Below are 22,941 nucleotides of genomic sequence, written 5' to 3' on the forward strand. Positions count from 1 at the left end.
GGTTCGGGATGGTCAATTGGGAGGACCAAAAATAGGAGAGGGGGTTTCCAGGCCGGATAGGAGACCAGCAGGCCGTGGCGTGCCCCCCCGAGGAGTCTGCCGGTACCCCGTCCTTAACGACCCCCCACCGCCCGGTCGGCGGTGAAGGCTGCCTCACAGGGGGAGCAGTACCTCCAGCACTGTCGACCAGACCCAACGCACTGGCGGTCTAACGGGAGGGGGCTAAACCCTCCCTGTCATCATAATGTCCCCCATGTTGGTCCGAGACGTACCTGTGCCCGACATTAGTTCTGCTACTAGGGAGTGCGAACCAAACCGGACCCGTAACTAACTTCGTACCACCCACTTCCACTTCCACAGCAATACCCCCTATAAGTGTTCATGGGGCATCCACCTGGGACTTTACCAGAATTATTTTTCCCTTTTTCGTATCTCAGTTCCCGCCTAATCGTCGAGCGGATGCGTTGGAGACTAAAACCCTTGCTTACGGCCCAAACGATGATCGCCCCCGATACCCCACGCAAGTGTCTCGCGTCCTTTTACTCAACACGCACCAATCACTCTCAGCTCTCGGCTGCTGCAGCTTCCCCTTTGCCTGTTCCTGTACAGGACTATCCCTGCTCTGGGAACGTCGTAGGCTGCGGGGTTGGGGCCGTGTGGTGGTGGTGAGGGAAGGGCAGCTGCTCCAGGAAACCTCCTACTCTGGGCTGGCACGGGTCTTCCCGCTGAGAACGAGAGTCATATATCCAAACCAAATGCCCTAAGTGAAGCCGTTAGTCTCATCTGACTGACCCAAGGGTTGGTGCTGGTATGACAGGGAGGCTTCCAAGTGTTTAAAGCAGATGTCATGCTTTCAGTTCATGTTTCAGTGGGGGGGAGCAGACCCATGTGAGACAGTATCAACGGCTGTAAAGGCAAGGACACACCAGGACGATTACCGGCGTTGGTGGGCGTCAGGCCGACGATGAGCGTCGACACGCCCTACTCATATTGGTGTGTCCCGCACCGTGGGGTCTTTTCAGCCGGGCTGACGCCTTTTCGGCCGAAGGCGGCCACAGGCAGTCGGCAAAAGAAATCACTCTGATTGGCTGTTCAGCTAGCGAATCAGTGCATGATAAGCGAAACGGAAGTGAAGGACCCAAACAAACTATTAAGAAGACAAATCTGAGATTTCATTTAACTCCAGCTCTCGACACAGGTTCGGGAAAGCCCCATGAGCTTCTCGTTGTAGAGTGAAAATGGAACGCACACGCTATTTGTTGTTTGTTTATGTCACGCAGTCTGTTCTTCTTCTCTCGGTGTATCACGCAGTCTGTTCTTCTTCTCTCAGTTATCACGCAGTCTGTCTTCCGGTTGTTGCCTCTTTTTGAATGACGAATACACACTACCGCCGCCTGCTGGTAAGGAAAGTTATTGCCACTCACGCATGCACAGTTCGTACATGCTTCTTGGCCGTCGGCTGAAGTCTTTGGCGTGTGTTCTAGTGCGACACATGGCCAAAACGCAGAGACGTGAGGCAACGCAACAGTTGGGGTCCGTCTGTGTCAGTTCTTTGTCAGATTGGTGTGTCCGGGCCTTAATGTTCGTGTGCCTCCTGAGTCTTTGGAGGAGGGGCGGCAGTTTGAGGAGTGTCATTCTCTCTCTTTGATTTAATTATTCATCTTGAATTATTAATACAATTTAAAGAAGGCAACAATTAGAATTTAAAATGTGGATAAGGTGAATACTTATTGTGTGTGTGTGTGTCTGTGTGTGTCTCCTTATGGGAGATAACTGTTGGTCAGAGGGCAAAGGAGGACATGCGGGCAAATTATTCCCCAACAGCTATGACAATAAAAACACAATATATTGTGCAATCCTCCTGAATGTAACCCTTTGCCAAAGAAAATAAATATTTAATTGCCATTCATATTGCCTTTAGCAGGTTTAATGTTGTAACAAAGGAACTGACACATTCTGTTGTTGTTCAGTTACTTCCTTGTTTGCGAATGCTGAACTCTTCACAGGTACTGCCTGCTCTTTAAAGCACATGTAATTATATCTTTGTGTGGGTCTCATGGAGCTCTGTGTTTTCTTTTAAGGGGCCTTATAATGCTTTTTGGGTTTTCCCTTTCCTGTAGTCTGTTACATAGGTCTTTATGAATGTACTGTAAATGGTCTGCAAAGGCTAAAATCCCAAAGTTCCCCTCCAGACAGTCCCCCTGACTGAAGAGCCTTGATTGGAATATTTTGTTTACTTCCTTAACATAATGACATCACTACATAACACCAGCTAAATAGCGCCCCAACACATTGTATATAGGCTAAGGGGTGGGACATATCTAAGCGCTTCACCAATCGCAACAGAGCCAGCTAACCAATCAGAGCAGACTGATCTCTGGTTTCAGACAGATGGTGAAAAGAGTACCTTTTTGATGTCACAGTAGAGGCACCAAATACATATGTGAACCTGGAAATTAGCATAATAAAGCCCATTTAACAGTGGATACCATTATTTCCCCTAGGCAGTTTGTATTAAAATCATTACAGAGGAATGCACTATCAAACTATGACTGGGATTCTACATCCGTATGCTGTGCCTATCACCACCTTTTACTTTCTTTAGCTTTCCTGTCCTGTGGTTTAACGATCAGACCATTACTTAATCTTTACATCGAACATTTCACATTCTTAAACCCACTCAATATTATAACCAACAAAAAACATTTTAAGAAAAGGACATCACTTTCCAATTAGAGTTGATTACTTTACAACGTGACTGTAAGGACATACTGTACATTAGCCAGCAAAGGCCAAACATGTGCTAACACTTTGACTATCTGGAGGTCATTTTCAACCTTGTTTTCATCATTTGCAGTAAGTATACTTATTTTTAATCCAGGTGACTTTTCCTCTTTCTTTGGCTTCCTTTCATCTCTTCTCAATCTCAAATATCTCACAGCATGCGTGCTTGCTTCAGCACTGGACACTTACAATTCTTATTTTATCTTCACCACTTTTTATTCAGTTAAAACTCATAGTAGGGCCTTTCAAGCTAGATGCAACTTGTGTCAACGTTGATGTTTCCCGCCCAATTTGTTAAATGTTCGGGAAACTTATTTTATTTATGGTCAGGGGCCTCATGTATAACGCTGTGCGTAGGATTCACGTGGGAAGGTTGCTTACGTAGTAGAAATCCGAAAACTAGGTACATACATTTTCCGATCCACCGAACATTGCGTACCGGCGAGGAAAGTGCGTACAGCACTTCCTACGCCGGTTTCCCTTTTATAAATCCAAACCGACTCGAAATGCGGTGCAGATTTTGCGGGCTTCACGTAACGGCCATATTTGCCTATAAATATTCAAAGAAACGCCCATTCATTTTGACTGACTTTATGAAGAAGATGGCAGGAAATGACGACAGAACAGCTAAAAAAAACATCTCACACCGTGTCAGATTTTGGTTTGGTGGATGCAGTTTGAACCAGAGTAGCAGCATGGAGGTTGGATCGTCACCAAAATAAATAAATAAGTGGTCCGAAAAAGGTTAATGACAAAAAAAATCCTCAGGCAGTGTGTTTGTACCGGGGACAGGAGACACCCCCTTGATGAGAAACTGTAAGAAATGATCGGGGAATCCCTCCGGAGTGGAGTCATGACGACTGGATCTGAGCAGCAACTCTATATCCACCAGTTAAAGGAAATACAACCAATGTGTTGAGTTATATTAGCTACAATTTACCACATATGGTGCTCTTAGTTTCCATACTTCCTGTGTTTTACGAGCGACTTATCAAGTCTTGGCAAACGGCATAAAACACGATTAAACATGTATTAAACATATATAAAACCATGCTCGTATTTTATAAATCGCAAACATTGCGTAGAAACTGGCGTACGCGATTTTTTTGAGCGTATATCCCTTTTTATAAATGAGGCCCCAGGTCATGTTTAGGCTCACATTTTGATCGCTTTTTTTAAATAAAGTCGAATGTTGCTTTGGGAAGAGGATGTTGTATAAAACACCTAATGCTCCCTTGGGGAAACAACAGATACTCTTTTAAATATGTTTGGCCAAATCTGAATAAGGCTCAGTTGGAAACATTTTTCCCCAAACCCACATATTGTATGGTGGAGGAGTGCATTCCTACACACATTTTTAATGATGATGATGTTTGGCCTAAGTGAAAGACCAAGACATTGTACTAGATTTCACAGACTTGGCGTCCTCTCTTGAGCAGACTGGTAGGTGTGTGTTCATTTTGACAGCGAATGGCTTCTGTCCATCAGCCCACTGCTTCTGTGCCGTAATGCCTGATTTCTGTCTGTTCTGAGGCTGCAGTTTGGTCTTTTTCCTTGCTCTAGTTGGCTTTTTTCCCAGAATGTGTTGGAAAGGATACAACCCTTGACCCTCTGTACAAAACGAGCCCAGTACTTCCCTGTCCCCGAGCTGAAGCAAAAGCAAGGACTAAGTGCCTAGAGTCTTCTTACCACTTCATTTTCATCAAGGAAGTCTTTATCTGTGTTTGTCTGGAAAGGCTAACAAATCCTGTGTAAATGGCCCACACTTCCATGCTTTCCCTACTTCAGCTAGTCCTGAACACAGTTGCAAAGCTTCCAATATCCACCCAGATGATAGCATATAAAAATCTGAGGTTATTTTGTTGAATCAGTTAATATCTTCTCTCTCTTTTTTTTATGCTTGTCTTACATTTTTGTAATGTTCTTTTCTTGGTGTAGTAAAAGAAGGTATATCTGAGGTCATCTCTTTTGTCATGACTGTTCAGTGAGGCCTGTTACATCAAAAGAAAGCGATGCTTTGAGATCTTTACAAATGTCACACTTTTCCTTTTTTTTGTTGCTGCGGCCTTTCCTCTGTTGCAGGCCCTTCTCTCTGCACGGCGCCTTCTGCTTAGCCTATATTTACTCAGCCCTGTGACATGTTTTGTTGCCACAGCAACCTGCCACAACCCCCCTAGTGTGCTGCATTTTTTTTTTCTTGCTGGCTGTCACCTGTGCACTGTCCCACAATGCACTGCAGTCCAACAAGTGCTGTGAGACTGATAATAGTGAGTGCAGACTTGTACATAGAGTGTGTGGATTAACTCTCTTTTATTAAAGGTTTAAGATGAAAGGTCACAACTGAATCGTTCAGAAGTTCATTTAAATGGATGTTGACCTACAGTAACCCCTTGTTATGGTCATAGACTGATACATTCCTACAGCACCACGCTGCTGAAAAACAAAGTGCATGTTGGGAGACGAGAACAAGCGTGTGATTGAAGGAACGGGGGAGTGAAGAGGGAAAAAAAAGTTATAGCAAGGAGGACTATAAAAACCGAGAAATAGATATGGCTATAGGGTCGAATGCGGTCAATTATCTATGAACAGGGTTTCCCTGCTTGTTAAACTCTTCACAGCGCTACAGTGCTCTGCCCAAAAAATGCCAAATATGCAGTACTGCAGTTTTTTTCTCTTCTGCAAAACTTTTGAACAAGTTCCAGTCGGGTCCTCTCCTTGCTTACATTCTGGCATACAAGCATAGTTCTCTCTCTACTGTACTTCAACATTGAGTTTTTAAACTATTGCCTGTGTTAGAGATATTCCCATCAACATCCAATCATTTCCTCAAGATGGTGACTAGTCTCCGAATGTAATGATCTGCAATCCATTGCTATGTTATCATTATGCAAGTTTGGTGCTTTTCATAACGTGGCCTTACTGTAGTCACATCACCCTTTGTTTTGTAACTAACCAAAGCATGTACAATCTGCATTCATCAAACAGAGTCTGAAGCTTGTAATTTATTGGCCACTGGCACCGATAATCACTCAAAATGTACTGATGGCTGCCACTTGGAATCCGTTACACATTATTGGTGTCAGTTGATTTTCCATGAGTGAAAGTTGGCAGGGTTTTTGCTGGCTGATTCAACATCTTAAAACCTAGCAGAGCTCGCTGTCAGCATCCTTGTTGATTTTTTTCTAAAATCGCATGGCTTGCAAAGCAGCTGGGCTCTTACAAGAGAACGCTAGCTGACAGAACCATTTTGTGTTTTTCCTCATAAAAGTAGTGCAGCAAATTCAGCAGATCACTATAGATTTGTGGTAGTTGTGGTGCTTGAAGTTTATTAGCTGACTTTTCTCTATATTCAGACAATTCTCACTTTTCTTTGTTATTGTATTATTTATTTTTAAGGACCAATTTTCTTTTTTATAGGCAGGTGGGTAGATAGTGACAGTACTTTACTCTAGCTGTAGCTTTGTTTTGTTTCTTTAGAGAAAGAGTCCTTTTCTCAGTTGTAGTCATGTTCTTGAGCTACCTTAGCCTTGATCAAGAATTGTGGGTTCAATTGGTTGATGTCTGTGAAGCTGCACTAGTGTGGCAAACTGTAGTTCTTGTCATTTCCAAAGTATAAGCAGCCAAACCAGTTACTAAAATTAATTGTCAATATTTATAAGTCAGTCTTGAAAAATGACACCATTTGTTGATTGTACCTCTTATTTGAATGCTATCTATCACGGTGCATCCCAACCAAACTGTAATCTCGCTTTAACGTTGTCATGCTGTAGCGTGGTTAATTCTAAATTCTCTACATCCGTGTCGAATCACATTTCATAGAATTTGTAATAGCCCACTAAAGGTTAATTGACTTTTAAAAGAATGTATGCAGGTCGCTTTACCAGCAGAAGCTGACACTGAAATAAACAGCATGTCTCACTCAGTGGTAAGTGGTGATAGGGATTACAATTGTAGGCTTGTTTGAAACCTTTGTGTGGACATGAAGGGAGCCATTACATCCGCCACATAACCCACATTACATGTTTGTAACATAAAAGCAGGCGAGGAAAACCCCTCTCAGAGGTGTGTTATGTGCTCTTTTTTTTTTTTTTCAACATGTTTTGAAAAACCAGAGTTGTATACTGATATTTTGAGGCTGCACTTGAGTAAAGAAGATTGAATGTTTTGTGGTACACACAACAAATACAAATTCAGCGGTTCCTTTTATTGAAAAGTCTAGTTTATTTTCAGTAGTTTCTATTTCACGTGACTCAGTGACTTTAAATTAATGCAGCATTGTATATGTACACTGGACAAGTAGGACACGACTCTTTTTTATGTGATTTTGGACTAAATCATATAAACATTTTAATACAATTGTAGCATTTTTTTGGGAAAAGAGCCATGCATTTTTTCAATAGCTTCAATTTCATGTGACTTCAATCAATTATTTCTACATTTGGGGGGGGGGATTTTATTGGATTTTAATACAATAATTTTTTGAATATTTTAAATGAGAATCTTGTTGAAATATTGAAATAGAAAATTGTATTCTGAAAATCTTTTGTTATTATAGGGCTTCACTTTAAAATCATTTTGTTACATAGTTACACTTATCAATAATGTGATCTGCCTCAGGTTATAATATATAATACAATGCTTTGTGCATATATAATATATGTTTTAATCTCTATGTTCTGGTGCCTGTTTTAGGGATGGGTTCAGGGTAACTGCAGGGCATGGAGAAAATCAAATATCATATTTTTGACCAAATACCGATATTACAGAAATATTGTAGGGTTGATCATTGGTGTTTTCAACAAATATTTATATAGTAACATTTTTTGATAAATAATCATCATTAATGTGGACATAACAAATCTGCTTTTGGCAAATAATAAAACAGTTTAAACAGTCTTGTAAATTCAGCACATGACTCTATAACCCTTTACTGAAATGGTTCCTTTTAAAATCAAGAAAAGTCAACAGTTGTACCATAATATGGTGTCTGCAATCCAATGCGATATCTAGTCTCATATCACGATATTGATTGAATATTGATGTACATGTGTTTCCTGGCCTTACCAGCGAGCGTGTGTTATTACTGGAAGACAGTTGCGCAACACTGCCAACTCGCAACAGGCTGGAGTCATGGCTGACAGGGTCAAATGGTCCAGAGCATGGCTTCCTTTAATTAAGAAAGATGACAGTGCGGCTGTGTCTATGAACTTTTTTCAAGTAAGTCTGGAAACACCAGCATATTGTTTCCACTGGTAATGTTAAGTTTTGGCAGGCTACAGAAAAACCTTGCTGTCTCAGCAAAGAAGGCACTGTATCGTTTAGAACTGAAGGACTTGGTTGACTCTGCAAGGACACATTTTATGTGCAAAATAGTCCTTCACAGAGCATTTATTTAGTTAACAGTCATCCATGTTGTGTTATCCGTGGCCTTTTCCCAAGTTAGAACACAAAGTGGTCAAGTACATCTAACTTATTTTCCTTCTCTCAGGCTATTGGGCTGGCGCCATGTGCAAATGTGGTTTGTTAACGAACTAATGGCAACAAACATCTCATCTGTGTTTCTCTGTGTAACAGCGTGCTGCAGAGTCATCCATATTATTCATTCAGCAGTACTTTGGTCTTAGTGTTTACTGGTGAGTCGGCCCATCGAGCAGCACTGTGGCATCTGTGTTTTGGACCTGGCTTCGTATTTTGTTTTCGCTGTTGGCCCCCCCACTTCCCTAGGATCTCAGGGTCTATTAATACCAGCTTGCTCTAAAAATACAGAGTACTGTGTGACCCACTGGGACTAAACAGGAGCTCGACCTCTTACCGTAGGCACATTGACATACACACACAGCGGTTATACATTCTGACCTGTACTGTAGTTGCTGAGATGTTTTCCTGGTATTTGCACTGAAACCTGGAAATCAAATCACCCATGAACTTTCTTTAAATTCCTGGATAGTCATTTAACAAATATATGTACCGTAAGTTCCACATTAAACACATTAGTTTTGGCAAGATATAGTTAATCAAACCTTCAAGCCCAACTGAGAACAGGGAAGTTTGTTTCTGTTGATGTTAAAGGGTTGTAGCAGTGTTTGTTTGCCTGCTTTTGTGTGGATATTTACTAATCATCATGGCCCTAAATGACTTGGCTCGATACGTAAAAAACATGTGCTCTGGATTTTAAACATCATTCAATTATTCCCCTAATTTGTTTGGGGCAGCGATTGGATGCAACTGGACAAAGTCCAACTGTTAGATTGAATTTTTTTCCCAAACAACTTGTGAAAATGTCAAAAGAGAAAGGAGAACATTTTATGCAGAAACACATTTGTTTATTGGATAACGGCTAACCTTTGTGTTAACGTGTGCCCCGCTGATCTCTGCTTGTTAGACTTGGGACATGTAGCATTAAATGATTGATAAGTATCTCACCAAGTAAAACAATTAAATGTTCATCAGGGCATGAACATTATAATTCCAGGCCTCATAATTTTGTTTCCAGTTTCTCAGCTGGCTCCATGTCTCATGGACTCAGGCTGACTAGTTGATCTAGAAGAATTCCTCCACGTCATCAAGAGGTGTCAGTTGGACTTGATTGTGACATTGTCAGGAACATTGACAGTAATATATTCTCATGAAAACACTTACTGTGGCATGCATGATGCTTCTGTTTTAGTAAGTCGATAACTGTTTTTCTGCCTATTTGATAGTGATTGATTAAATATCTCTAGGGTTTTGAAATATTCAACTCACTATTGGTGCAAGTGTTTCTAGAAATCTCAATAAGCTGGTATCTATTTTCAATATTAAGGCTGTGTCATGTAAAACTGCTGCACAATACAGACTCCTATGGAGCATACAGAGGCTACTTTATAAGGCCCATTTCCTTCAGCAGCAGCTTTTTAAATATGAGCAATTTGATCTGACATGAACTCTACATTTTAAAGCCAAAGATAGAACAGTCTGTTTATTTCATTTTGGGCATATTGGCTAACAATCTTAAAACTTGAATGTTTTTAGTTTTAGGGGTTTGTGATTGAGTATAATAGCACAGCATCATGTTTTGCTGGCTCTAAAATTACCATCAAGTTGATTAAATTACAGCTTGTTGTGTGGTAATCTAGGCAGACTTTAATAGGATTGTGTTAGCGACAAGCTATGTTTGAGTGGAGCAATTAACCTGATTTTCTTTTAAGTATTATTTATTTCTATACTATATTTCAATTACTATATTAGGCTTTGTCCCCTTGAGACACTATTTCTCCTGATGCTACTTTGCCCATTATTTTGGATCTACGTGTTTACTATTAGGTGCACACATGCCTCTGTATAATACAGTTTAGAAACAGCGAAAGTTGTCAAATCATGTACCATCAATCGTGTTAAAGGATTTATTACAGTCGTATTTACAGGGAAAAATATATAAAATATATCAATGCACACAAGAACATGTATAGAATATGGCGCAGCAGACGTAAACAACAACGCAATGCAAATACTGCCATCTGACAGCCTATTTGACACGATTTTCATATTTTTTTGAGTAATTATACAGTTTTTAACAAAGAGAAATATTGTTTTCTGGTATCACTTTACATACATCTGATCAATTGTATTTAAGATTCTTCTTTTTCTTTTAGTTCAAACTGGCTTGGGGAAAAATGTGGGGGGGGAGAATGTGAGAATTTCGCCCTTAAGGGACATTAAATTCATTTAATCAATTTTCCAACCTCTATTACATTTCGGAATAATTGCATAGCAGTCAGGTTAATTTGATTTAATTCATCATTCAAATGTCACCGTCATTAAGTACGGATCATTTCTAAAGCTTCAGGGCTAAATATCTTTTTCAGACTTGCTTAAATGGTGAGGATGTGATGAATAGGGATGACACCAATTAAGTTTAGTGTTGGTTCTTTATACGTGTATGAATAGTCAAAGTCTCCTTTATAATACAAAATAAATTAGAGCTAAACATGTATAGCTGCTGTTCGCCAACACCTATAATAACTATAAACCCCCTTGTCATTTATTTATTTTAATTGTACCGCATTGAATCAAGGTGCAATCATTTTCTTAGGGTGATATACAAAGAGAACAACAAATCATCACAAATGGATCTATATTTAGAAAAATACAACATGTACGATACAACAAGTAGTTCACACACTGTATGACGCAATTCATCACCGGTGCAACCAGTTGTTTGGAAGAGTTCCATAATACTTTGCATGGTGTGTTAATCTGTGTATCGTCAAGGTGTGACAAACCTTTGTTGGAAAAATATTCATCATAATGGAAAGATGTACCCTTTAGATTCCTTCATTTGTTTATTAAAGTTCTTCAATTATACCCTGGATTCATATTCTAATAATAATGAAATGTCAGTGATTCCAAGTTACCCGCCTAATCTAAAATAAACTCTAGTAAAACATTCTGTATAGTAATTTGCTATCTGAAATGCGCTGAAGCACTTTTGTCCAGATGTTGCCACTCAAATTGGGTCTTGAGATTCTTCCAAAGAAAACGATATTTGAACCCCGTAAACAGCTCCAAACAAACAGAATGTCTTGGCCCCAATAGAGACACCTGCTTTGTTTGAGACCTGTGGCTGCATAATGGTTCAGTTAACATTAATGCTATAACCAAATATTGCTAGTCACGCCAGCATCTTGTCTAGCCACTATTTCAAAAGGTCACTGCAAAAGCTTTAATACATGTTAAATAATTCATTAAAACCAGATTGGTTTGTTAAAATGTAAACCTAAAAAACACTCAAAACAAGGAAAAAGTATTTTGCTTTAAGTCACTGTAATGTTCGTTGTGGCTGATTGCTTAAATATAGGCTCCATTCACGTGGCAAGGAGTGGTATTCACTTTAAACGGGCCTATCTTTTTTAAACTGTCCACTCCAAGGTCAGCGCCTCACCATGTGATTAGTCTGCCTCCACTTTGTGTTACACAAAGCAAGTGAGTCACACTTTGTCAACAGCAGCGACGTCTGACTGTCCCTGTTTGAGTTAATGAGTGATGAAGGCCTAAGCCAACGAACAAGGCACCTTTCTGTGCTGACATGAGCCGCTGTTAGTTAATGACTAATTACAGCATTGTGTTTACCATTACCTGTCAAGGTGAGTGAGTGGTACGGATGGTGCCGTAAGAGAGCCACAGTTCACCTGACCGATGACAACGCCCCGTGTCATCGTTCAAGAATGGAAACCAGTGGAAATGTTTACAAGAGATCTGCATCATGTCAGTCAAATATCTTTGAACAGGCTGTGATGACTGTTTGGACAAACTATTGTTCACCAGCAACAGGTGTGGAATGGTCTTGTTGAGACCTGCTGTTTTAACGCTCTGTGCACAGACAGCTTCAGTGGGAGACTCAGCAAGAACACTTGTGTACGGCTAGTTTGCAGACTGCACACAAATTCTCCGACGCACCGAGAAGCACACCCAAGTTGCAAAGGTTAAAATCAGAAGCTTGGGGTTATGGACACAGGCAGGTGGTGGTGTCGAGAGGACATCAGCTTGCAAGCTATGGACTTGAACCCAGAATCAAGCCTCATGTGGTGGAAAGTGTCAATGTTGAGCTTGAATCCTGCTTAGTTTTGTTTTTTATTCCCCAAAATGACCAGTACAGCTTCAAGTAGATATGTAAGATCTAAGGCCTCGTCGTCTGGGCTATTCAAATTCAGTCAAGTACATAAAAACACATTTTGAAAAACTCATACGTTTTGGTGGAAGTCTAAACTCAAATCTATAATAAACAGGTTGTTAGTTTTTGCCTGTTAGTGCTTACACTAAAAGTGTGTGTCTGTCTGCGTGAGGAGGGAGAGACAGGTATTGCTACAGACTGTGTTGTGGAATGTGTGGTGGAGTTTTTGTGGTTTGCAAAGTGTTTGGCAGGGGGAGGGACCTGACACGCTGCTGAGCTACTTCTGAGCTGCAGGTCCCTCCCCCCACTCCACCAGCTCAGTCTGTGCTCTGTTCCCTTAAAGGAATAGTTACCTCACAGCGGCCCTGCTGTCTTATCAATCTTTTGGCTTCTCGTCTCTGCTGATGAAGTTGATGTTGACCCGGGCTGAGGACACACACTGACAGATAGTGCTGACTGTAGAGATTGCTATCTGGCTCCACTGATGATATTACCCTCCTGTCCTCCAGGTCCATGTGTGGTCAGTGAAGCCTGGAGAGCAGCATGGAAAAGTGTCAGTTGAGGGCCTGGTTGAGATGAGGTGAGTGAACAGGCCTAACCTGGAACCAGAGTGTCACCCACCCACTTACTGTGGGCGTGATATGGGGATTAAAAAAACCAAAACGTATACAGTTGTCATATTTTGTATTGCTCCCAAATTAGGCATTGTAGAGAAATTGTATCACAAAAGGAGGTTGTGGTTAAAAAAATGGTAGCAATCCAGATTAGTAAAGGAGCACAATGTATGATCAAAGCCAAATAAGTGAAATGTTAGTAATCCTTGACTTGGACCTTTGAAATGTGGGATATGCTACATTTTCACAATTATTTTTTTCAAATTTCTCTCTTAACGTTAGATTTTTTGTCTGAAATACTGATGTTTTTTTTCTTCTCTCCATCAGTGTCGCCTGTTCACCATGTGAGCTCCACTGACAAACCGCTTTCTTCACACCAGACCTCAATCGCAATCACCAGCCAATCAAATGCACCCGGACAATAAACTGGCCAATCATGGCAAGCAGGTCACCAGTGACAACCAATCCCGAATACCCAGTGTAAACCAGCAGGCCCAGCAGCAGCAGGGAGCCGCCGGCCACTTGGGTCCAAAGGGCGTTGGTGCCGGGAGCCATGGAGTCAAAACCAACCAGATTTCCCCCGGCAACCCTGGGCTGAAAGCAGTCAACCAATCAGTAAGCAGTGTCGGAGGGATGTTGAAAACCAAATCCAAGCGGGAGCGGAGTGTCTCCATGGACTCTGGTGATTCCCGAAGTGCAGTTCCTCCAGCCCTTGAGACGGATGCCAAAGGAGGTAAGGCATACACACACAAAACTGTGTCAGAGTCCGGGACATATAGACAGTGCGTCTGTGTTCTAAGTATGCAGCAGTTCACTTCCTCTACCTTCCTATCAGCTAAATCTTTACCCGAAATACCAGATTACGAGCATTCACCTCCTCCACAGCAGGAAGTGAATGTAAGGACTGAGAGAGTAACTTGTTTTGCTGAAATGCCCCGACCTTTCAGTGAAGCGTCAGAATTTCCCCCTGGCTTTTGATACCTTGTGCCCTGCCTGCAGTGACGTGTCCCAGATGAAAAGGCATCTGGGCCTCCTGTAGTGCTCAGACGGGTCATGAGGTCACCAAAACTTAGTAAGCCTACAGAGGTTGCTTATAAAGCAGAAACATTGAGTGAGTGGGCGGGGGAGGTTTTGTTGTGAGTGTTTTGGTAAATATGATTGATCATGTGGTTCAGTAATCAGTACACAATCTTTGATTGGTGTTGCTTATTTAAGTGTTTCTGTAAGTGATTGATGCAGAGGAACATTTTATTTTTGTAAAACTCTTTAGGGCTTCCTGTACACGACTGGAATCTCTTTAAACACACACCGACTTGCACACATGCTCAGGTGTGGTTCTAATACAAAGAGGGACAGAGGCAAAAATTGTAAGAAAATAGGACTCCATGTGACCTCCATACACACACAAAGACACACACCGCTTTTGTTCTCATTCCCTTTTATTACATTTTACACAAAATGCATTTAAATGAAACGTAAGCCTCTCTCCTCTCTCCTTGAAATCACTACGCCACCAAACCTGGAAACTTGTATCGTGATGAATAGTCTTAGCACACTGTTAAGTTTCTCCTTGAAATAAATGCCTAACCCTTACTCACCCTGTGCTACCTTGAATCCTTGATAAAAATGTTGTTTTTCTCGCATGCCTCCACAGTGAACGGAGAATCTAGAAAGCGGAAGAAAAAAAAACTTAAAGGGGCCCTACTCTGCTATTTTGGGTACTTTTCCTGTAGTGTATTATATGGGTTTTTGTGCATGTTAATGGTCTGCAAAGGCCCCCCACCCACTCCCCCCCTGCCTGAAACGCCTCGATTGAAGTCCTTTGTTTACTTCCCTGACACATTGACATCACTATGTAACAATTGCACTTCTATTGGCTAGTGCTCCAACACATTGTATGTGATAGGCTAAAGGCATCTCTAAGCGGTTGACCAATCAGAGCCGACCAGCTAACCAATCAGATCAGACTGGGCTTTGGTTTCAGACAGAGGGGGAAAAGAGGTGCTGCAGCACAGGCAGTATGAGAAAAATAAAGAGCTTATGGACCATTAAACCATGTCATGGCCATTTCTACTGATCATAATTCCATTGTTGATGTATACTAAAATAGATTTACATTGTTCAATGTTCCAAACTCACATTGGTTTCTCATACAGCATCTCTGTGTATTCACTCTCTGTCCTACATGCCTTGTTGGAGCTCCGTTTTGCAGACTTTGCAGACCGTTTACATGCATAAAAAGCTACATAACACACAAGGGGACGGGTAATAACCAGAAAAGAACGACATGGGACCTTTAAACATGTCACAGTAGAGGCACAAAATACAATTATGAACCTACAATTAAGCACAATATTGGGGCCCAGTTAAACGCCAGACACACATCGAATCTTGTGCTCACAAAATCTGAAACGCATTTACTCTTGTGCACTTCGTGTCTCAAGATTTCGCTGATGCTCTTCTCGTCTGTGCATGAACCTGTAAGTGTTCACTTCACGAAGATTTATCAAGGATTTACACTATTTATCAAATTTCATTGTTCATCCTTGTAGGCAAGTGAAAAAAACAATTTTCTGTAAGAATTCTGCCTTACACAGGAGTTATTAATATTCAAATAGTCATTTTAAGGTGAAGTTTTCCTTTTAAACCGGTAACCGCTGGTAACAAAAATGTCAAGAGAAGAAGAGGTCAGCTCTTTTTACTCTGCCTTTCTGTGTCAAGGCAGCAGCCTTCCTTCTGCTGTCCTTGTTATTGTCACTGCACACTTCCTTCCTTCCTTCCTTCCTTCCTTAATGTACATTTATACGCGTCTACTAGGCCTGTGGTTACCCAAGCTCATCTAATGTGTTTATTGGAAGGTACTTTTTCTGCCACAGTCAGTAAGATGTTGAGTAATGAACCTGAAAGGTTTTCACTGTCCTGTTTATAGAGATGCTCTTAATATGTGACAGTATAGGGGTGTTACCAAAGTAGCTTTTCTCTCCAGTCCCCATAGGAGTTTATACTCAACGTTGCATTATCTTTCAGAAGTTGGTGTTGCCTCTTTACTGCAGGTTACCCTTCTGGAAATGTTAAAGCTGCCACATATTTCCTGCAGCTGTTTGCACTCTCTGGCCGACAGCACCTTGTGCATCCACAACATCCTAATTACACCATGTGAGCACACTCGGCTAATGCTTCTCAATACATTGCATGTGCAGATGTGATTAGCATGTATAGCCATTTTTTGCGAAAATACAATTAAAATGTTTACAGAGACGAGCAGAGGTTAAAGATTGAAATGCAGCTGTAAACCAGGATCCTATAGCTTCCATAGAGTAAGGCAAACTGCATTAGAGATAATAGCACAGCTCTGGATAATACAGTGGTGGTTGAGTTTAGGCCATCAGTAGCGAATAATAATAATAATAATATAGATTATACCCTTTTTAAAGGGTCAATACTGTGACAGTTGTTGTTGACATGTGTGTCTTATCCTCTAGAAGGTGTGATGCGCAGTAAGCGGCGCTGTGTTCTGGAGAAGAAGCAGCCATATAGTGGAGATGAATGGTGCTCTGGACCCGACACAGAAGAAGATGAAGATAAGCCACACACTGCGACTCACCGTGAGTCCAGCCATCTGTACAGAGGAGGAAACACATTGCCAATAGCTGTTGTCTTAATTTAGAACGATGATCTCAATGGGATCCACCTGGTTAAATAAAGGTTTGAAATGAAATTGAAGAACAGTCATCATTAGTAATAGTGTCAATGTAAACATTACATGTAGAAATCCCCATGCTTTTCTTCTTTTCATTTTTTCTGAAAACCGTTTGCTATCCACAACTGTTTTCAGCTCCTGTACATAAACTCAAAAGGGAGATAGTGTCAGCATCTGCCATACTGCTCCTTTCCACTGATTTGACTTTACATGTGTTTTAGCTCCATCTAGTGTTAAGATGTTGAAGCCAAAGTGATACTGGTATTACATATAAACCATAATACCAATGTAGGCCATTTAAACCTAGAGGGATCCCTTCCCTGTTGCACTCCCTTTGTCCGATGTGTGGGTGTAAGCACAGAAGGCGTCTTGTTGAAGCCCTCTGAGACAGATGTAAAATGTGTGATATTGGGCTATATAAATAAACTTTGATTGAAACCACTGTGTTACTTATTTCTCTCAGGAGAGCGTGGGCTGGCAGGTCCTAATCCAGGGCTTCCTGACCGCCTGTCCGCAGGGCCCATAGCTGAAGCTGCACGGCCTGTCATGGGATGTGGAGTGGGACCCGGGCTGAAGACAGAGCAGCCTCAACCTTCGCAGCAAGTGGTGTATGTTTTCACAACCAACCTCGCCAACAGGTGAGAACTATTTGCAGGCCTCACATGCAGGTGATTTCAAATCACAAGCAGCATGTATGGATTTTTTAAAATATATATCTGCTAAATTAATTTGTAATATTGCTGTATGTGTATTGCAGTGCTGCAGAGGCAGTATTCAAAGGACAGAGCGATTCCATCCTTCTGTTTCACCAGCAAAATGTTTCACGCACCAAGTTGGAGCAGGTCAGTAGCAAATTAGAAACAATGTTATGTTTGTGTTAAACCATGGGGGAGAAAAAGTGTTTTTCAAGACCACAGATGCAAAGCATGTGGGGAGGTTAATATGTTAGACTATCATAGTCTCCGATACATCTTTGTTCCTGTTTCTACTAGCAGTGCTTGTGACTACTTGTACTAAGAAAGTGAAGTTCACTATGTGTTGTTTAAGCATGTTAACAATTAGATAATGTACTATAAACTGTAATTACTTCTGTTTTAGACATAGCAATTATGTAATTATTTCTTTTTGCCCTTGTTTGCCTCAGGGCCACCCATCAGGGACGCTTCCTAACCTATCTGAGAAGGTGCACTCCAGCAGCTCTCCACCCACAGGCACCCCTAAATCCCAAGGTGGAACTCCACGGCCAGCCTCCGCAGGGATTGGAGGCCCAATGCATCCTGCAGGGACACCCACATCAGCAGGTCACTCCGACAATGAATCCTCTCGAACCAGACCTGGCGAAGGCTCAGGCAATAACAGCATTGTTGTCCAAAGGTCAGAGGGTGGGGTCACAGCCACACCCTCAGGCCCGGTCCCAGGAACCGGCAATGGGGAGGGTGCAGGGGGTATGTGTCTTCCACTTGCTGCTGTTTCCCCCTCCGGAAGTCCCTCCATCCTTTCTGCACACCTACTGGGAGATATAGGCCAGAGGATTGGCCCAGTGAACATGGATGGTCTTTCAAAAGAACAGTTGGAACACAGGGAGCGCTCTTTGCAGACGCTGAGAGACATAGAGAGGCTGCTTCTGCGCAGTGGGGCAAGTGGAGGCCCCGGAGGCCCCGGAGACCCAGGAGGCCCAGGAGGCCCCAACAACAATACTGGTAATAACTCTTCCAACTTAAATAATAACAACAATACTGATAGGAGTGGTATTCTCGACGGCCGTGACAATGGTACTAATAGTTCTGGAAACTGCAGTAGTGGTAATATGCTAGCATCAGCTTTGGGTCCGATGGGAGGGATGAAGAAATATGAAGAACCCCTCCAGTCCATCATATCCCAAACACAGACCCTTGCTGGACCAACCCTTGACAGCCCTCAAATGGACTCTCATCACAACCTACAGCAACACCCCCATCACCAGCTGTCTTCACCTGGGCTCGACATGGGTCCCTTACTCGGACCAGATGGGCTGACCCCAGAGCAAATAGCGTGGAGGAAACTTCAAGAAGAATACTACCATGAGAAGAGACGTCAACAGGAAGTACAACCCCCCACACATCCACAGCACTTTAGAATGATGAATGAGATCGGCATGCATGGAGGTCCCATGATGATGAGAGGACCCCCTCCTCCCTACCACAGCAAGCCTGGAGACCAGCAGTGGGGTCCTGGCAACATGATGGGAGGAGGAAATGCACGAATGATAGACATGCACCAAGAAGGACCCCGTGGTCCAAGGTTCCTGGGACAGATGCAGAGAGGGCCCCCTGGGGGAGGTGGTTTTCCTGGTAGTAAAGGGGGAGTTTTGTCAGTAGAAGGTCTAGGACCTCAAAGGCCCGCCAGGCCAGGGATGATTTGGCTCGAAGATATGCCCAACAACATAGGTGGTGGAGGAGGTCCATTTCAGGGCTGCTACCCTGGGGGGCCTCCTCAACACTTGCAAGGTGACACAGAACATCTGTTAACGCACGAGGAAATGTTTCGCCTGATGGAGAAACGTCAGATGCAGGGGCTTCCCAGGTTTGAACTTGAAAGATTAATCAAACAGCAGCAACAGGGCAACCTGGCCCAAAGAATAATGGATAATCCCGGGGGCCCAGAATTTCACAATTTGGGAATGGGCCGGGGTCCCCCCTCATCTCGAGGTGATCCCATGGACTTTCCTGGATCACGGGAGATTATGGTCTCTCCTGGAGGGGGTCCGCAGATGAGAGACCTTGTGGATTCTCCTCTGGGGGGCAACCACCCAATGAACATGAACCAACAGATGAATGTTCAGCAGCAACAGCAGATGATGCTCTCTCAGAAGCTAAGAGGGGGTCCTGCAGGTGGGGGGCCTTTAAGTGAGATGTTCATCCCCGGAGAGCTTTCACGAATCAGGGCTTCACAGAACGGAAGAGGGGGAAATAAGGGAATGATTCCGGGACCTGACGGCCACTTTCAGTTTCCGAATCACAGTCCCTTCTCCGGAGGTCAGGGGGACGGGCCTTATCTTCAACAACCTGGCCATGAGATGTTTGGGCCTGACCCCCAAGGTCATAATCAAATGGGAGGTACATCGCGGCTAAGTCATATGCCCATGAGTGGAGGCCTCAGGGGGGTAGACCTCGGTCCTAGGCACCCTTCTGACCTACCAATCAATGTTAACCCCCTGACCTCTCCTTCAGTGCCTCGTCCTCATCAGCTCAAGTCTCCATCTCTCCACCAAGAGCCATCTCCTCTCCTACCCTCCCCCTCCGCTCCAGGACTGAAGTCCCCCTCACAGATCTCCTCTGTGGGGCATCATCCAAATCTTCCCCCTGCCTCTGGAGCTGGGACTCCTTCCTCTTCTTCCATGAAGTCTCCCCAGATAATGGGGTCTTCCAACCTTGGATTGCACTCTCCATCTGCCTCTCCTGGACATCTCAAATCCCCTGCTATGGCTGCGGGGTCTCCAGGGTGGGCTTCCCCTAAAACGGCTCTTCCAAGTCCAGGTGGTCCAACCAGTGGGAAGGTAGTGGGCAATGGAGGAAGTAGTTCCACTGAGACAGGTATATATTTAAAATCCAGCATGACACGGAATCATCATTAATGCGGTTTCTCGCATTACTCAGACATTAATTTTGTATGTTCCTTGCAGGTCAATCACTTCCCCCCAGGAGTTCCAACTCGACACCCATTAGCCAGCCAGGCTCTATGAATCCTAGCATACCATTTACTTCCTCTCCCGATAACCCCCCAACTCAGAATCCTTTATCTCTTATCATGTCTCAGATGTCCAAGTATGCCATGCCCAGTTCTACTCCTCTTTACCACGATGCAATCAAAACAATTTCCACTTCCGATGATGAGATGCTTCCAGATCGACCTCTTCTATCTGGTGTCAGCATTGGAGGTAAGAAAAAATGAAAGACTCAGACATAACTGTGTTGATTCTGAGATCGATGTTGGTTTTCTATTTAAAAATCTGCTTGCAAAACGATCATATGATGGTACAGCTACTTTATATATAGACTTCGTATTCATATTTCATAAATTGTATATTAAAGGTGGGGTAGGTAAGTTGGAGAAACCGGCTCGAGATACACTTTTTGTTATATTCCATGGAATGCTCCTAACATCCCGATAGCAATTAATATATTAAGTGCTTTGACAAAAATCCATAAAAAAACGTCATCTGTGGAAGCCGTAGTACTGTAAAAAGCACGACCAATCATTTTAGCCGGCCCGGCTAAAATAACTGGATGGCCTACCTGCCTGTCAGCCTTCCATCTGTGCACAAACTTATCTCGTGCCCTCATTGGTCATGTGCGCGTTCGTGTGTGTTGGAGGAGGGGCTCTGTAAGGAAGTGTCAGATTTTTTCCGGTTGTGTATTTTCAAATTCTAGCGCACTCGAGCTGGTTTCTCCAAAATTACCTACACCACCTTTAAGTATGATGGGTTGAAATAATGTCAGCGTATTGCTAAATATTATTATTTATTTTATTTCTTGCCTTGTTTTATCACCAGGAAACATGGGGAACAGCCAGGCCTCCCAGATGCTTGTCTCCCAGTGCTCCATTGGCTCCCACAGTGATCCACAAAGCCCCATGGGTATTGTAAGCCAAGGTCAGCAACACCTGTCTCATGATGCCTCCGGACCTATGCTTTCTTCACCAAATCCAATGGGTATGCCTGCCATGAATTCGGCCATGATGGGAGGAGGGGCCCCTGACGGAATGGGGCCCTGCAATGTTTCACCTTTATCTCAGAACCAGATGGCCGGTTTCTCTCGCATCCACCAACAACCTCATGGGCCCATGCACTCACCCATCGGAGGAATGTCACATCATTTCCATCAGTCTAATGAGGATATTCTGTCACCTCAGCAGTTACACCTGCTTAGAAAAGGTCATCCTCACCAGCGGCCCCCACATCCCTCTGACTCATTCGCCTCTTTGCCCATGGGGGACGGCACTGATCTAAGTGATGTTATGCGAACCAGTCATACGGGTATCCCTGAGTTTGATCTCTCCCGCATCATTCCTTCTGATAAGCCCAGTAGCACTCTTCAGTATTTCCCTAAGATCGAGCCACATCAGAATCCACATCAGGGGCCACAAGCTACTTCACAGCAGCTCCTCAAACAGCTGTCTTCTGGCCCTCCACATGGCGGCGGTCATTCATCCAACCCCCATTTAGCCAACCTGCAGAATATGATGGCCGAACAGCAGCTGGCGCCTCACCCCTCACATGTTGGAATACGCCATAACATGGGTATTCCTCATGGTGGATCTAGAGGGATGGTTCCTGGGGGTGGCATGGGCCCCATGTGCCCTCCTGGACATATGATGGGAAGGACAGGCATCGGGCCCCAGCAGCAGCTCCAGCATCAGCAAGCCATGATGGCGAACAGCCTTCTCCACCATCCATCCAACCCTTACCCTGGCATGATGTCGTCTCAGCAGCACTCACACAATCTGATGGCACAGCAAAACATTATGATGATGCAGGCTAAGCAGCGCGGCATGTCACTTCCAGGGGATCCCTTTGGCCCCCAGGGTCCTCTTATGTCCCCTCAGGGTCCCATGATGGCCCCAAACCACCCACAGGCTGGTATGATGGGCCCCCAGTCTCTCAGACAGCGGGGAATGTCTCTAGACGGTCCCCTTGGCTATGGCCCCGGAGGTATGGCCAATATGCCATTCTGATCCAGTTCAAATAAACTATCAAAATCAACAAAAAACAAAAAAAACAACAACGTCGACTAGGTCACCTTCCCATTGTGTAGAATTATTTTCATTAATGTTATTCTTGCAGTTATTTCAAAAAGAGGATCTGTAAAAACGTTAAATCATTTTGGATTATAAATTAAATGAAATATTTAAAAGCACTGTAACACGATTCAATGACAAATCTGAAGCCATTTTCTAAAATACTGTAAAATATGTATATTTCAAAGATGTGTGTATTTGTTGTTGGAACAGAGTGGCTTTCAGGAGAGGAGTGCCTCAAATTTCTATTTGTTTTAATACCATTGATTTATTTTCTCCAACTACCAAACTGTTGTGCAAAGGAACTATATATGTGTATGCATATACAGTATATACGGTATAGATATACAGTGTATACATGTATATACATATAAATATATATAATATATATATACTTGCTGTATATAAGATGCAATTTG

At 43.0% G+C, this 22,941-nt stretch overlaps 1 protein-coding gene across 1 annotated transcript; it reads left to right on the forward strand.

Moving 5' to 3' along the window:
* The first annotated feature begins 12,781 nt into the window (after positions 1–12,781).
* On the forward strand, positions 12,782–22,883 carry bcl9l (bcl9 like). Its single transcript, XM_010772735.1, has 8 exons — positions 12,782–13,013; positions 13,375–13,780; positions 16,530–16,652; positions 17,211–17,385; positions 17,505–17,589; positions 17,892–20,319; positions 20,409–20,663; positions 21,279–22,883. Exons 2-8 carry the CDS (start codon positions 13,456–13,458, stop codon positions 22,457–22,459), a joined length of 4,572 nt encoding a protein of 1,523 aa, XP_010771037.1. The 5' UTR covers positions 12,782–13,013; positions 13,375–13,455; the 3' UTR covers positions 22,460–22,883.
* Positions 22,884–22,941: the final 58 nt, after the last annotated feature.

Source organism: Notothenia coriiceps, unplaced genomic scaffold (genome assembly GCF_000735185.1).
Source record: "Notothenia coriiceps isolate Sejong01 unplaced genomic scaffold, NC01 NC01_scaffold00011601, whole genome shotgun sequence".
Lineage (NCBI taxonomy): Eukaryota > Metazoa > Chordata > Actinopteri > Perciformes > Nototheniidae > Notothenia > Notothenia coriiceps.

Coding starts and splice junctions, on each gene's coding strand:
- bcl9l (XM_010772735.1), top strand. CDS start 13,456: ATGCACCCGGACAATAAACTGGCCAATCATGGCAAGCAGGTCACCAGT. Junction 13,781..16,529: donor TGAGACGGATGCCAAAGGAG/GTAAGGCATACA, acceptor CTTATCCTCTAG/AAGGTGTGATGCGCAGTAAG. Junction 20,664..21,278: donor ATCTGGTGTCAGCATTGGAG/GTAAGAAAAAAT, acceptor TTTTATCACCAG/GAAACATGGGGAACAGCCAG.